Here is a 15,662-nt window from a genome sequence, read left to right as displayed (position 1 = left end):
TAACATCCTGATTATGGTCCACACTGCATTACCCTCAGTGTGAGTACCAGCTTAGACTTCAGAGTCTAGATTTCTGTGTTTTGGCCTTTGCCCAGTATGATTCTATACTTTCTTCACTGGTGCTGGGGGTTTTCACTTCCTGCTCATTCTCTAGATACATCCTGCCAAGCGGTCACATTTATCAAGTTAACATATCAATATTTACAACATGGGAAAATGAAAGTGTAATGCCTCAGGTTGTAAGTAACAAGAGGAAGAAGTCTCTGTTGAGTCCTTTTGTAGCGTACTTTTAAAAACAAGTATTTGGGGGTGATAAAGCAGTGATTTGTATAGATTAATTTCCCCCTAATCTCATTGAGCTGTCACTCACTTTTTTCTTCTTCTCTCATCTACTCCGTCTCCCTGTAACATCGATGCACGAGTTTAAAAAAAAAAAAAAACAGAAAACTGTGTGAGCAACAAGGAATAGTTATTTCTTCCAGACAGACCCTGTGTCACTTTCATAAATCAAGCCCAGCCAGATGGCCGTGTATTGGGTTGCATTATTTTAAACACCAAATCGTACTAAAAATCACAATCATTTTGATTTGTGAAATCTGAAAAAGGCCATATTTATTAAACAGAGGGCAAGGAAAAAATGAAAACAAGAAACCACAATTTACTTTCCTTTGCCTTCTCGGTTCCTATTTCTCTTGCTATTGTAATCTCTGTGCCCAGCAGATTTACAACCTGGGGGAGACGTGGGCGGGGGGGCACAAACTTCATCAATTTTTGAGGGTCTGTGTGCAGGGGCAAGCACAGAAGGCCTTATTGGAAAGCTGAGGATTGGGTGTGGTTGTTTATATTGGGTGGAGGCTGCTGGCCCATGAGGTGAAATCCTATTTTCCCTTCAGGACTGGTAGTGGTTGATCAGACAGAGAATGGGTCTATTTCAAAGGTTAGGAGGCATTTGCTTACTTGATTTGGCTGACAACAAAAGAACTAACATTGGATTTCACACTGTTTTCTATTAAAAAGTAACCATTGCTGTTTACTTTGGAAGAAGCTCTGATGTAGAGGTAGAAGAATTCAGAGAAGCTGGGAATGATAGTCCATTTTATTTCATTATTTTGTATTTTTTTAAAGTGAGCTCATGCTTGCACTCCATATTTTTTTTTAAAAAAATCAACCTTTTGAATGTATTTACAAAATGAAATTCATGGTTGGAAAACAAAAGAGGGCAGATACAACTGATCAGTTTTGTGCTAAGGCTTATATTGTTACACATGTAAATAATGAAAACATTGTTATATATCACCAGATCTTTTTAATGAATTTGGTCATTGTGTTCCTTTGTAGCGCAAGTGTCTTGTGCTTCGTCAAGTGTCCGTTTGTTTCCTCCATTTCAACCCACCCCCACCTCCCCTTCCAACCCGGAGGAGTGACAAAGTTCTGTTCCATCAATCTGGCTAATCCTGAGCTAGGCCCATTTATAGTTTGCAGTCTCCTGTGGTTTCTGATCAGTTGTCCAAGCCACAGCCATCTCATTCACCCAGCCATCTTCCCCTGCAAGTATGGGCGATAAATCATTCAAGGTGTATTTAAAATAGTCACTTTGCTGTTGTTGCTTTGCCTTTTTTTTTTTTTTGCTTTAAGTACTTACCCAAGGACTACTTCTTTGTTCCAAAACAGAACTATTCATTATTGATCTTAGAGATTCCCTCTGCTTTCCTGTAGCTCACAGTGTTTGCTCATCACCATGCTCATAATCTGTTTTGTATGAATGGTTTTCAACATTCAGAGAATAATCGGTTCTAATATTAAATGCAGTATATGCTATTGATAGTTTTATCGATAAGTGTAATATTTTAAATAATTTTAACAATTAAATTTGTTTTTTAAATTATATATTTGTAAAGTATTTATCCTGTTGGAAGCAACAATATATTGTTGTATTTATTCGTTTATTTTTATAATAAATGATCAACCTCTTCAAGCTAAATCAAAAATGACACTTTTATATATTTATACAAAATGCATTTTAAGAGATGGGCATATTTGCACCAATTTGTATGTAAATAGAGTGAGATCCATCAATAACTTGTAGCTCTCAGGACTAAATTGAAGGAAGAAACATTCTCTCCACATGGAGTTTAGTTTGCCCAAGTTCCAGGGTAATTAATCAAACTCTAAAATGCATGCAACAAGTATTGGCACTGGATGCAGACTTGAAATTAATTATTTAGGAGGTGGACCTGGTTTTTTTCAAGGCAGAAGGATAGAAATGAGAGAATCCAGTTCTTTCATGAATTGCACGTGGCTGACTGGACCTATTAGAACAGATGCGATGTTTCAGTGATAAAACCTAGTACCTGGCTGTGCTTAGGCGCCTGTGGTGGGGAAGGACATTGAAGGAAAGTTAAAAGCTCTAAGTTCCCGGTGATCAGAAGCAAGGTGACGTAGAAAAAGGAATTTTGTTATGTGTTTTGTTTTGTAAATAGATCCTCTTAAAGTGTTTTTTAGTGCAGGCTCTCTCTCCCCAAGTCTCAGTACAGGTGTGGTGATGGTGTTGGTGGTTGTAGCCGGCGTTGTTGTTGTTGCGTTGTGAGAGTGATACTTGTAGGAAGTGTGGGGGGCATCCCTCAGCTGTCCAAGTTCTCTCGGTGGCTTGGTCATCTCAGTTGCTCAGGGCGGCCGTTCCGAGGAAATCGGGGGGCTCTGGGTTTGCCTCCAGAACTTTCCAGACTAGGAGAGGAAGCAGTGCGGAGGCTGGAAGAGACGGTGGGGGCGGGGGCGGCGGAGATAGCGAGAGGGCTACTTGTGTAATAAGATTCTTTGATTTTGTTAGCCTGGCTCATGGCCTATTAATTAGATTACTCTCTCTTTCATTCTTGATTTCACATCCGTGTTTGTTCCTGTCTCCTAAAATGTGGGCGCGAGCGTGGCGAGCAGGAACCAGTGATGTCACTGCCGGCCGGCGGCGGCCGCCTGGCCTTCTGGAGGGCTCCGGGCCGCGTTCTTTCTGAGTCGGGGCTTCCTCGAGGAAGAGTCCTTCTGGAAGTGACCTCAGAGGGGTCTGGGAAGAGGGCAACTGGCAGCGCCGCGGCGGCGGGGTGTGCGCGGGCCGCGGGCCCCGGGGTGCGGCCGCGGGGAGGGGGCTGCGCGGCGGCCACCCGGCCTCTCCACCCTGGGATCTAGGACCGGCCTCAGGTGGAGGTGGGGCTCCGAGGAGCGCAGGAGGGTGATGCCCGGCCCAAGGCCTCGGGCTTCAGACGCCCAGAGTCCCCCGGGAACGCAGCGCGGGGGCCCGGCGCCCGGGTGGGGCGGGGGCGCTCGTGCGGCGGGGGGTGGCCCGACCCTGCCCGGCCCGGCTCTGCGCGGCGGTCCGGCCGTAACAGCTGCGGACAGTCCCACAAGCTGTTTTCCTCGTGGCGACCATTCAGCAAAACGCACGATCCTTTCTCAAAGATTTAAATTTCGCGGATGAATTACCATACACCGGTTGCTTAGCAACTAAATTCAAGCAGGGCTAAGAATATGCAAGCTTTTTGTATTCTCATTAATAAAAATGCCACTCTGACACAGCAGCCCGACTTTGGATCACTGCAACTTCTGTAAAAGCCGTAGGAGAATACAAACCGATCCTGCCATTTAATTACAGATCAAAATGGCTTGAAACGCGATGTTTTGTTCATCTATCTTCCTAAAAGCGATGTAAAAAATAACGGCTTTTCAAGAGCAGTAGTAAATTCTTTTTTTTTTTTTTTAATGGAGTTGTCTATCGGGGTTACTGATCATTGTCATCTGAAACTTTTGGAAACAGGTCGAAATATCCCACTTCAGCAACATTTCTGCTCTCTCCCTAGCCCCATCCTCTGATGCTGCGCTCCGTCCCCAGCCAGATAATAACAATTAATATCGTAATTCTGGACCAACTCGGGCCTCAGGAGCCCTTGAGACGAAGGACAGTTGGCCGAGCAACCGACAAAACCAGTAGCTGGCGAAAACCTGAGAACTTGAGGACCAAGAGAAATACGAACTTGGGGAAGTTTCCTGGGAGGGCTGGGGGGCTTCTGAGCTCAACGTGGCTCAGGCTCTGGGAGCCTGGACACCTCGTCTGGGAAAGCACAGGATGGAAAGGAAGGTCTGAATCCCTGTCCTACAGGTTTGCGGATTTTCCCTTCTGGGCCCGGCCTCTTCTGCCCAGAATTCGGTGACCGTGGAGCTGAGAGGGCTGAGCGCAGGGCCTGCTGACCGACCCTCTCCAGTCCCCGTGCCCAAGGGCCCTGGAGGAAAAGTAAAGATGCAGCTGAACCCCGGGTCTCCAAGGACTGGGCCTGCGCCGGAGACCAAGGCCTGGGATTTCCATTGTAGGCACGGTGTGTCCCTTCCCGAAGGGTGTCTCATACGGAGGGGATGCACAGGGTCCAGCCCCGGGCTGCAGTCCGAGGAAGGAGGGGGAGCAGAGGTCAGCGGGGCGGTCCCGGGGCGCAGGATGCTGGGCGGGAGGCCAGCGCTTGGTAGAGTTTGGGCCTTCAGGCCTGGCCGGGAGTGGGGAAGGCGAGCGCTCCACGAAGGCTGGGGTCAGCCGCGTCGCGGCCCCCTCCCGGGGCGGAGGGTCCCGGGCCAGCGCGGCGACCCAGAACGGGCGGTGGGCGAGCGCGGTGCCGGGAAACAGGGGATGCTGGGCGGCGGATGGGTGTCCAGGCCGCCAGCCAGGAGGATCGCGCCGCCTTCGCCTCTGAAGCTGCCGCAGGAGGCAGTGGTCAGCTCTAAAAAGATGGGGGGCGACCGGGGAGCGGGGTGGGCAAAAGTGAAACTCCCCATATTAATTCCAGCAGCATTCCCAGGGAGCTATCCCCCCTCCCCATCGCACTTTAGCGAAAGTGAGAACTGAGAGATCACTTTTCCTTGGTCAACCTGGACCCTGCAGGATCACAGCTGCCTCAATTTAACCCGATTTCTTTCTAATGAATATTTTTGAAAAGTAGAAATTAAACCAAAAGTTGAATATTTGCTATATTAAGTGCCCAGAGGCATCAGAGTCCTCAGGAAAACGTACATAATAAACAGGAAGCCATTTATTTACAAATATAATTGCCCTCGACAAGCCACATTCCTTGTACGTAATTCATTAATGGAATTTGTTCCTTCTCCTGCCTTTGGAAAGAGAAATTTTAGCTTTTAAAAATATCTGGGTCTGGGGAGGGGAGGAAGAATGGTTAGTTTACCTGTTCCTAGGAAAAGAAGCAATAGAGTCTGGGCCAATTCCTGTCTGTAGAGATGTTAAATAGTATAAAATATCATTTAAAAGACATGGGGAGGCCTTTGTGTGTATGCGTTTTTTACTCTTCAGAAAATTAAGTTTGTTGGCAGTGGTTTCTGTCACCAGAGTTGCCCAGTGAAACTGCACTGGTAACTTAACCCTAGTTGGAGGTGTGTGTGCATGCGTGTGCTTGTGAACAAAACTAAACTTTAAATAACTTGAGCTGGCTGAGAATATAGCAAAATCTGACTGTAAACCTCACTTAGTTGCCAGAGTTTTAGAAATGTCTGTGGCAATGTGCCTGCTGCCCTCGATCCTTCCTGACCAGAGTCATACCTGGGGATGGTGCTGGTTCTCAGTTTTCTTATCCCTGGTGTAAGCCAGTGTCATTTCCTTGGAGAGCTGTGTCTAGTCTTCATTAATTGGGGATGCTTTCTCTAAGAGAGCTCCTTCCCCAGCGAACTGGGAGAGGAGCATCCTTCAGGAGAGAGGTGATACCCAAGGGGAGGAAGAACCCAGTGTGAGTCTCCGGGCGACCCAGGGAGTAGTGAATAAACGTCAGAAGCACAGGTAGTTTTGGAGCTTCCTGAGGCCCCCCAAATGAGACATTCACAGAGGACATAAAGAACAAGAACTGATTTCCACTTTTCATTGTAGCTACAAAATAAGGGGATGAATACTGAGAGGAAGGCAAACGCATCTTTTTAATTCAGAAACAAAAACAAAAGGACAAGGGCTGTTTTGATGAAGAGCTTCCTGGGAGATCCAATATTAGTTCTGTCCTGCAGAACTGGCTCCCTCCTGGCTGAAGGCAAGTCCATTTAGTTGACTGGAACACTGCAGACTGAAATAGAAGAGATACTTGCACTGAAATATTAGGTGCGCACACCTGCCACCCTCAGTCCACCCAGGTTTAAGCAGGCCAACTTGGAGGTGTAAGGGGTCCTTCCACTCTGCCCCTGTGACAGTCTCGGAGGGAGACAGTCTATTCTTCATTCCTGTTTCCAAGGTTGAAAACTCTCTAGCAGAGTTTAAAATGAAAAATAAATTAGGTCTAATTACAAAGTACAGTATCACCCAGAAACTAATATGAAAACAAACATCTTACGAACTTGGGTTTGAGGCTGTATAGGTTACAACAATCCGTGAACTAAACACCACCTAGAAACAATTTTTCATTAACATTTGGGGAAAAAAATCTTTCAAACTTGCTCAGGCTATCCTACTGATTGTGTTTTATACCCCTACAAGATTTTTTCCCAACAGGGCTTTAAAATGCTTCGAACCTGATGTCTTTAGCTCTTCCAGGAACTATTTTAATGAGAGAGGGAGGCTAAGCAAATAGCCTTAGGTCCAGTGAGGGGAGAGGAGGTGGTGGAGACTCAAGGCTCAAGCCTGCAGCCCACACCTAAAATGGGAGTTCTGATTTTCAATGGTGGGAAGTGCCTCACAGCTCAGCACTTCCTACCTGTGTACCTGAATTCATAGGCTGTCCTCTGTTTATCAAAAAGGAAGGCCTGCAGGTCTGTAGGCAAGGTGGGTGGAAGTGAAGAGAGAGACCAAAGACGGATCAGTTACCTACCCTTTTGTCCCTGGACCTGAACTGGGGCTTCAAGGGTAGGGGTTGGGTGGGGGGCGGCAGGGGGAGGCTGGGAAGCCCCCCAGGGAACGAAGTCTCCACCTTTATTTACATCACCCCCCATCCCAGCCAGAAAGCCAAGTGCTGGCTGACTGAAGCAAATTGGTAACCAAAGGAATCCCTGTGTGCATGTGTTACATAACACACAGAACTTTCTGTGGGGATAGGCCCTCACCCAGGTGACTATGTGTAGGCAGAAAGGCCTAGAAAAAAGGAATGAAGACAGATTAAATGGAAAAACTGTGAGAGATGGGAAAAGTGTGACCACGTACGACTATGCATGCAAACCCATGTGCATGGAAATAGTCATAGCTTGTACCTCCTCTGTGCCTGTGCTGGAGCATCCTTTAAACACCCTGCCTCTAGCTGTATTCTGGCTAAAGAGAACTCTTGCCTAATCTGGGAGCTGGAGGAGAACCTTCCTACCTAGGAACACCAGGCCCTGGCGGCCCTGGAGCCCTTAGGAGCCAAACTAGGTCCCAGCTGTGTTATCCTTACCCCGCCCTTTTGGTCAGAATCCTCAAATCCTGACTGTGGGAGAGCAGGTTACCCCCTGCCCTTGGCCCTGCGGTGCGCACCCGGTCACCTTGGCCTGGGGCAGGAGAGCAGCTCTTTCACCAGCAGCGGGAGGTGGCCTGCTGCCGCCCGAGGTCACATTCAAAAAGCCTGTTTTTCTGGGAGAACCTCGCCCCAAAGGCGAAGGTGGTGCAAACCGTGCTCATTTGCCCCAAGCACCAAGGGGAGACGTACCCCCCGGGGGACCAGCACTTGGCAGGGGGGGATGTGGAGCAGGACAGTTGATCCGGCAGCTCCCCTGCACCCGGCCCTCTCTGCAGGAGGGAGCAGGGGGAGGTGGAGGTGGTGGGCCCAGGAGTGGGAGCCGCTGACAAGCAAGCAGGCTGCCGAAGCTGTAACAAAGGATTTGTGCCAAAGTAGCACCAGGGATCGCCAGAGGATTGCACACCTTCCAGGCGTGTCCCCAGCTCCTGAGACAGGAGTCCCTTGATTGTCCCTGGGGCTCTGTGGACGTGCCGGGGCTGTACGTGGTGCGGGGCCCGCTGCACGGATTCTCCACCTCGGCCCTGTGCTCCTTCCTGCAGGCCACCTCGGGCTGATCCCCGGGCGGGCGGGCGAGCGCTGGTCTTGTTGAGCAAGCACCTGGTTGTCCTGGGAAGGTGCTGGGCTGTGGTGGGGCCTAGGGGTGCCTGGATGCCAGGCGGCGAGGCCCGGCACGCCTCCCTGCCGGGCCAGACGGAGCACTGGAGCTGGGAACTCTGAGGGTGAGTCCCCAGGGCCTTGCAAGGGAAGCCAGCGGGACACTGTGGAAAGGACACCTCCAGGACATGCTCTTGGGGCACTCGCGGAGGCAGGTTGCCTTTCCTGAGGCCTGACCTGGCCATGCAGAGCCCTGGCGGTGACCCTGCACCCCAGCGCGGCCTGGGCCTCCAGCTGCTGGGGGTGGGGGTGGCAGAACACACGGGATGCCAACCTGTGCCCTAGCCCCAGGGTCTGGAACAGTTCAAGGCAGCACTGGAGAGTGGGTGGGTGGGTGGCTGGGGAGCGGGAATACCTCAAAGTTCTGTGACTTCACCCTAACTGTCCCCACTGGCTTCCCTGGGAACTCGGGGGGCTTAGAATGAGACAGGCAGGAAAAGAGCAAAAAGCTCAGGGTCCCAGTTGAGGACACAGAAGCAGGTGGAAGTACCCACCGCGGGCAGAGGCGTCCCTGCACCCGTGGGAGCACAGAGTGGGTGATGAAGGCAGAACCTTGGGAGAGAGGTGGGAGGGGATGTAATATGTGGATATGTGGTCAGTGGCCATCTCTTCACTGGCAATGGTTGCCGACCTGAGCACCCCTGTGGCCAGCACCCATCCTTCCAGGCCTCCCAGCCCCCAAACCGCCCAGAGCAGAGAGCCTGCCAGAGTTGGCTGCAGCCCTCAGGCCAGGCCTCCAGATGCCTCAAACCACCCTCACCTCCTCCCGCTGGCCTAGGCTGGGCTGGGGCTGCGACCCCACAAACGGCCCCTGCAGTGGGGCCTGCTCGGAAATTCCAGCCAGTCAGCCCAGCATGGCGAGAGGGCTGGAGGCAGTGAGTGACACCAGCTCCTACCCCTGGCTACATACAAGTGCAAATGAGATGCATTTTGGCTGATCAGTCCACTGTATTTTCTGCAACTTAATGTGTCTACGTCTTGTCAACTCCTCTAGTCGGGAAGAATAGCAGAAAATTTTACAGAGAATGTTTTCTATGTGTGTGTGGTTTCCAGCTTCCATTCCACCCAGGGGGATGGGTGAGAGAGGAGACGAAGGGGAGGCTTGCTGACATGAACAACATTTGTATAAACCCTCCTCAAATGCAACTTTCAGCCACAAACAAGAAAGGAAAAGGAGATGGGAGTGGGTTATAGTAGCTGACAAGAAACCTTGATGAAACTTAGGTGGGTCTGGAGGGGGAAAGTTTCCCGCACTGTTTTCTTTTCAAGAACAAAATTCAACTGTATTGACTTGGGTGGAGGAGACAGAGCAAACCCCTTCCCCCCGGCTAACCTATCTTGAACCATGTGTTTGGGTCGTTTAGTGGAGGCTTATGGGGGGGGGGGGCAGCTTTCTGACACCAAAGGAGCCCTATGTGAGTAACGTGTTTACTGTCCTCTTTCTATGTCACTTTTGAAACAATCTCTAAGTGAATAAACTTGCCTCCAACTCTCACCAGAATCCCCCACCACCAGGTTTCCTGGGAAAGCAAGTTCTCTCAGACCTAGATGATGCCGGCCTTCTGTGAGGTAAGGTGGGAGTGATGGGGGTGGGGGTAGGACCAAATGGCCTCTGGAATCTGCCCAGGCCACCTTTGGGGGAGCTTTCTTCCAGCATGGAGCCCTGGGACCTGGCAGGACACAGGGCCAGCTCCAGCCTCCACTCATGCCTCTCTTCACAGATATTTGCCGTTTCGGACTGTGTGCAGCCGACCCCAGCAAAGGAAACAGCAGATTTCCTGAGCCCTTTGCCCCAGCCCTGGCCTGCTTCGCTACCCGCTGCCAGGCCCTGTGGTAGGCAGGGCCCACACTGCCCGGCTTCTGGGAGCTGTATGCCAGCCTCTAGCCCCCTCTTCCCTGGGATTCTCAGGGTCAGCAAGGAATAAGTTGTTGACAGGGGAGCTGTCCTGTTAAGGTCTGCCTCTGGGATCACCTGCCCACTCCCAGAGGTGGTTGCAGCTCTCCTTGGAACCACAGGGTCTCATGGGAGTGGCTGACAGCCTGAGCCGGGCAAAAGGAGCCCCCAGCGAGGCATGCCACAGGCCCACTTCATTCAGATATGGTTTGGGGACCCGTCAGTTGTCCAAGCTGACCCGCACCATCCAGTTACCTGTGGGGGATCCTTTCTCTGCTGTATTCCTAGGCTGAGGTGTGAGATATCCTCACTGCAGGGCAATTAACTCTAACAGAATAGAATGGGGTGGAGTCACATGCTTCACAGGGAGAGCAGGGGCGGCCAGGCACTCTCAAACCATCCCCACATTTATGCTCCTTAGCTGAGGAGTCTGCTGGTCAAGAGCAGCTCAGGTTTCTGCGTGCAGCCTGGGCATTATACCACCCTGGTAAAGACATCAGAACCAGGTGTATGCTGCTGCTTTGGCTTTCACCGGGAGCCAGCAAAGAGCTGGGGAGATGTCCTTAACACATTCACTGCCCCAACTCTCCCAGAGTCCCAACAGGCTGGCTGGAAGGGCTGAACTCTTGGCAAGGAGCAGAGGGGAGGGACACTTCCAACTGCCCCCTTGCTGAGCCTGCCTGCCTCATGGTGGCTGGTCAGGGCCCCTGCAAGCTGCCCTGTCCTCTCACTATGGATTCCCAACAGCAATATGTTCCCTCCCTCCCTCCATCCATGCCTCATCCTCCCATACCAGAACTGAGCATGGATTTCCATTTGGGATAAGAAAGGGGTGCCAATAAAGAGGCAAGGAGGCTGGTGAACAATCCTCAGCCCCAGTAGCTTTTTCACCAAGCAGATGACTCTCACTCAACTTTTCATTTGAACAGTCACTCAGGCTAAAACCATGCGAATCCATGAGCAAAAAGAAAAATTGAAACCTGGACCAAGTTCCTTATTTCTCCTTTGCCCCCTGAGTTCACCATCCCTCATTTCTTCAACTCCCAGCCATCTTGATATCCATGACCCCAGCTGAAAATTTAAAACACTTGTTTCTTAAAATCGTCCAGGGCTCTCAGCATTTACCAGAGTAACTGGAGAGAGAACGCACCCTCCCCTCCTAGCCTGCCCCCCAATTCTGCATCCTCACCAAATAAACACCACGATCAATTACACTTTGCATCACTTCATTCGGCCAGAAATGAAGACTTCGTTATCTACCAGGAGTAAACATCGAGTTTACAGAAAGAAATAAATTTGACTCTGACCAATGTCTACCTCCTGGAGAACTCTTTGGGAACATCATCTGTCTTCTTACCTCCTTTACTGGGGTGGCGTGCTGTAAAGATCTGATGTAGCAGAATTTTGAAACGGCTTGATTACCTGGAGCTGGGTTTGGAGTCCTCAACTCCAGTCATTAGTATACAGTCATTAGTAGTCATAATTGGTATTTAATTGCTTGATCGGATGGGTGCTTTATTGGTGACCAGATTTAGTTTCCCCCAGAAGTAGAAGTGGTCCAGGATCAGCAAAGGAGAATTTGCAGCAACTTTTTCAGGCAGAAGGAAAGTACTTGTGATATATTTGCAGACATGTGTCTCACACATTTTTTTTCCTGCCTTTTGTAAACTAAGAATAAACATTACAGATCTGGGTTTTAATTTATCCAGATGAGATCATCAAGTACCTAGGAGATTTCATATATATGTGTGTTTTATAGATATATGTATATATATACACACACTATAGAATATACATATACACACATTGTAGAATATATATACACAATAAAATACATATATACACACACATTATAGAATATATACACACCAAAAGAATACATATATATACACACTATAGAATATATGTATTATATATGTATATATCATAAAGTACCTAGGAGGTTTCATACACACACACTACAGAATATATAAATATACACACACACTAGAGAATTGAGGACACATGGCTGTTAATACTGAAAGGCAGAAACAAACTCAATACCAAAGCAGAAACAACTGAACCGCCAGCAAAATCGGGGATCTGAGCAAGTTCACTTTATTCCTTCGCAGGAAGAGGGTCAGCGGCGGCGAGGGAAAGTTGCCCGGGTCTTTGCAGAGGGACCCGGCGGCGAGGCGCGCCAGACCTTCCCACCAGCGGCCGCCTGGGCGCGGGGCTTCGCGACCCCTCGTCCCTCATCACCCACCTCCACCACCACCCCCAACACGCTCCTCTGTGCGGGGGTCTAGGTCTCCACCTGGTCCCCTTCTCAGAACCCTGCGGGCCGCAGAACTTCCTCCGCCAGGCGCCGCCCCCACCTCCGTCCGCGGGCCTGCAGCTTTGGACTCACCCGTCGCGGTCCTTCCATCCACTCCACACACAGACAGGAAACCGGCTTCAGCCGGGGCAACATCTGAAACCACACTTTGTCGATAGCATCAAAGACCAGAGCGCACACTTGGGACTCTGAGCTCCCGAGCCCGCTTCTAGCAGAAAACCGGGTCCCCAGGGGAGGGCGGCCGGGGGCCAGATCCTCTCTCCGACCGCGCCGCCGGCTTTCTTATGGAAATGAACGCGCCGGGCCTCGCTACCCGGCTGGGCTCGCGCCCCTGGCCCCCGGTCCCCGTCGCGGCCGTGGGGACCCGGGCGCGGGGCTCCCCTCCGCCTGGACGGCCCTCGCGCTGCATTAAATATTCATGGAGATCGCTATTTTCTTAAAGGAGAACCCGCCGCGCGGGAAAGTTCACAGCCAAGGGCAGGCACAAAGGCGGTCTCGGCGCTGCGCGTTCCGACTCCGAGAAATGCACCCCTCTCCACGGCGGGGCTCGCTCAGGAGACACGAGGAGGGGCCTAAGCGATGGGAGAGCGCGATCGAGTCACTTTTCTTGGAGGGGGTGGAAGGAGAGCTGAACTTGGCGGAAAGAAAGCTCGCTCCCCGATCCCCCCTACAGTTACTTAGACATTGGCCGAAACATCTAACGCGCCAGTCCCCGGGGCTTGCTTCTTTTTTTTTTAAGGAGGCTGTTGGAGCTCCCTCCCCGGGATCCACCGGCACCGGGGGCAGTAAGAAAGTTTGCCCGGAGCTGTTGGAGATGCGCACGCACGAAGTTTATTAAACCTCTTCTCGAACCACAATTTCAGCGGACGGTTCCAATAACCACCAGCCCCGCACCTGCCTGCTGCCCCGCGAAGCAGAGGCCGGACTCACGGAGAGCCGGCCGGCCTGTCCGGGAGCAGCGGGCCTGGGCGATCTGGGGGCTAGTGTCTGGACCCCAGCTCCCACTCGCGCGCCCCGCGCCCCGAGGCCCGCGCCGGCCTCGCGGCTTCTCTCCCGGAAATGCAGTCGGGCCCCGGGGCCGAGCCCGAGTGGGCGGAGGGTTGAAGGGGTGGACGCTGAGGCCGGCGCCCCGAGGTCCCCGCGGGAGCGCCCCGCCCGCGCCCGGGGCCCTGCGTGCGGCCGCGGGGGCCCGGCCTCGCGCGCCCTCGCTGGCTGGCTGCGTCCGCCCCCGGCCCGCGGGGCTTTGTGTGCCCGGCCGGGCGCACCTTCGCGAGCGGTCGGAAAGCCTCGAGCGCCATCTAACGGGAGCAGCCGCAGCTGAGGCCGAGCGGAGGTGGGGACTGGCCGCGCGGCCCCGGGCGGGCGCTCCCCGCCTCCTCCCTCGCCGGCCGGACGCCGCCTCCGGCGCGCGCACCGCACACTCGCTCGGCAATCCGGAGCCCCGCGAAGCCCACTTCCCGGGGGCGGGGGCCGGGGGTGCAGCGGCCGTCTGCGGTCTCGGGACCGTCCCCTGCGCCTTGTCCTCCCTTCTGTGCGCCCCAGGCCACAGGAGGCGGAAGATCGTCTCGCACCTGCCTGATAGGGCCTTAGTGCCCTTCGCGCGTTCTCATTCTCCTTTTGGCCAGCGATGGAAAGTACCAAGGAGTCCCCGGAGGGAGCACCAGGTTCCGGAAAGAAACAGCCACATGATGAAGAGGTCTGCAGCCGAAGAAGCTTCCAGAGGGATGGGGGAAGGGCGATGGGAGAGGATAACGGCTACAAAACAAAATTGCCTCATGGAGGGCGATTTGGTCCTGCAGGGCCTCTGGGGAGCTTCGGGCGGCTGCTTCTCGGGAGCTGCCGTTTGGAGAAGACTTAACAAGTGGGGAGTCCTGCAGGGGCCTTTGGAGAGGGCGCGGGAAGCCGGGCACAGAGAGCGACCGAGGAGAGAGAGCCAGCACCCCGTAAGGTGGGCTGAGCGTTCCAGGCCACCGTGGAGGCCGCCGAATGTGGGCAGTACGCGTGGTGGCCGTGCGCTCCTGTGGGGATTTCCGCAGAGTTTCGAAGTTGACAGAGGGGCTGGCGACCCTGAACAGCTTCGAAGGGAGGATGAGAAGGGAGCAGAGGTGCCTGTCAGGCCCAAACCGCCCTCTCCTCAGACCCCGCAGCTGCCGGCTGCCCGGGTGTTTCCAGTGTGGGTGACCTGTCTCCATACCTTGAAGCAAAGGGCCAGAGGCGGGAAGCGGGGTGGGCAGCCTGAGTGAGACCCCTGGCTTGGCCCTGGTGATGAGACCAGAGGGGCTGGAATCTAGATCCCAGGAAAAGCAGAGGATCTTCGGGTCTAGGCCCAGAGATGGTGAAGGACTGAGAGGACTCTCCCGCCCTTCCTGGGGACTGGAATGCCTGTCCCCCCACACCCTACCCCCACCCCCCCAAGTATGTAGTAAGAGTAGAAAGTGATGTCAGATCAACAGTTTTTATTCTGGTAAAAGACACATGCAATTCTCCATCTTAACCATTTCTGAGTGTGCAGTTTAGTGGCATTAAGGACATTCCTACTGTTGTACAAGCATCACCACCACCCACAGGACATTGTCATTGTCCAAAACTGAAACTCTGTCCCCATTAAACACTAACTCCCCCTCCCCCAGCCTCTGGCACCCACCTTTACTTTCTGTCTCCATAAATTTGATGACTTTTGAGTCCATCGTATAAGTGGAAGCGTACAGTATTTGTCCTTTTGTGACTGGTTTATTTCACTTAATGTAATGTGCCTGGTGTATCTTGTGTCAGAACTCATTCTTGTTAAGGCTGAGTCTTTTTCGATTGTGGTGCCTACTCCAATGGCTCAGGGGACAAGAATCTGCCTGCAATGGGAAGACTCAGGATGTACAGGTTCGATCCCTGGGTCAGGAAGATACCCTGGAAGAGGGCATGGCACTCCAGTATTCTTGCCTGGAGAATCCCATGGGCAGAGGAGCCTGGCTGGCTATAAGCCATGAGGTCACAAAGAGTTGAACAGGGCTGGGGCAAATGAGCACACGTGCACACTTGCAAATCTAATGAAGTAATACTAATAAGGAAAATTGGCTGTGGATTTTAGCAGAGTGGAAACACCCTGATGACTATTTCAAACCTCTGCTCTTTCATTTTTGAGTCCAGTTGTACAATCTGGAGAAAATGGCCAAGAGAGAGGGGCACACAGACCTAACACCATTTATAATCACCTAATCACCTCCCTTTCTAATCACAAGCTGGAAAAATGGAAGGGCCATTGTATGAGCGAGCCCTATTCTTTTCTTTGTTTCCAGAAGGAGACCAGAGATTCAGCACCTCTTAAGTCGAGAGGAGAGAAGACAGAAAGTGTGTTTGT

At 52.2% G+C, this 15,662-nt stretch overlaps 1 protein-coding gene across 1 annotated transcript; it reads right to left on the bottom strand.

The window, feature by feature from the left end:
• Positions 1-5,930: 5,930 nt before the first annotated feature.
• Positions 5,931-14,502, bottom strand: LOC122703147 (translation initiation factor IF-2-like). Its single transcript, XM_043917203.1, has 3 exons — positions 13,949-14,502; positions 12,383-13,881; positions 5,931-6,089 (listed from the first exon to the last, which is right to left on the bottom strand). Exons 1-2 carry the CDS (start codon positions 14,500-14,502, stop codon positions 13,170-13,172), a joined length of 1,266 nt encoding a protein of 421 aa, XP_043773138.1. The 3' UTR covers positions 5,931-6,089; positions 12,383-13,169.
• Positions 14,503-15,662: the final 1,160 nt, after the last annotated feature.

Source organism: Cervus elaphus, chromosome 11 (genome assembly GCF_910594005.1).
Source record: "Cervus elaphus chromosome 11, mCerEla1.1, whole genome shotgun sequence".
NCBI lineage: Eukaryota > Metazoa > Chordata > Mammalia > Artiodactyla > Cervidae > Cervus > Cervus elaphus.
The sequence above is the reverse complement of the archived record's forward strand: the minus strand, read 5'-3'. Positions and strand labels throughout refer to the sequence as shown.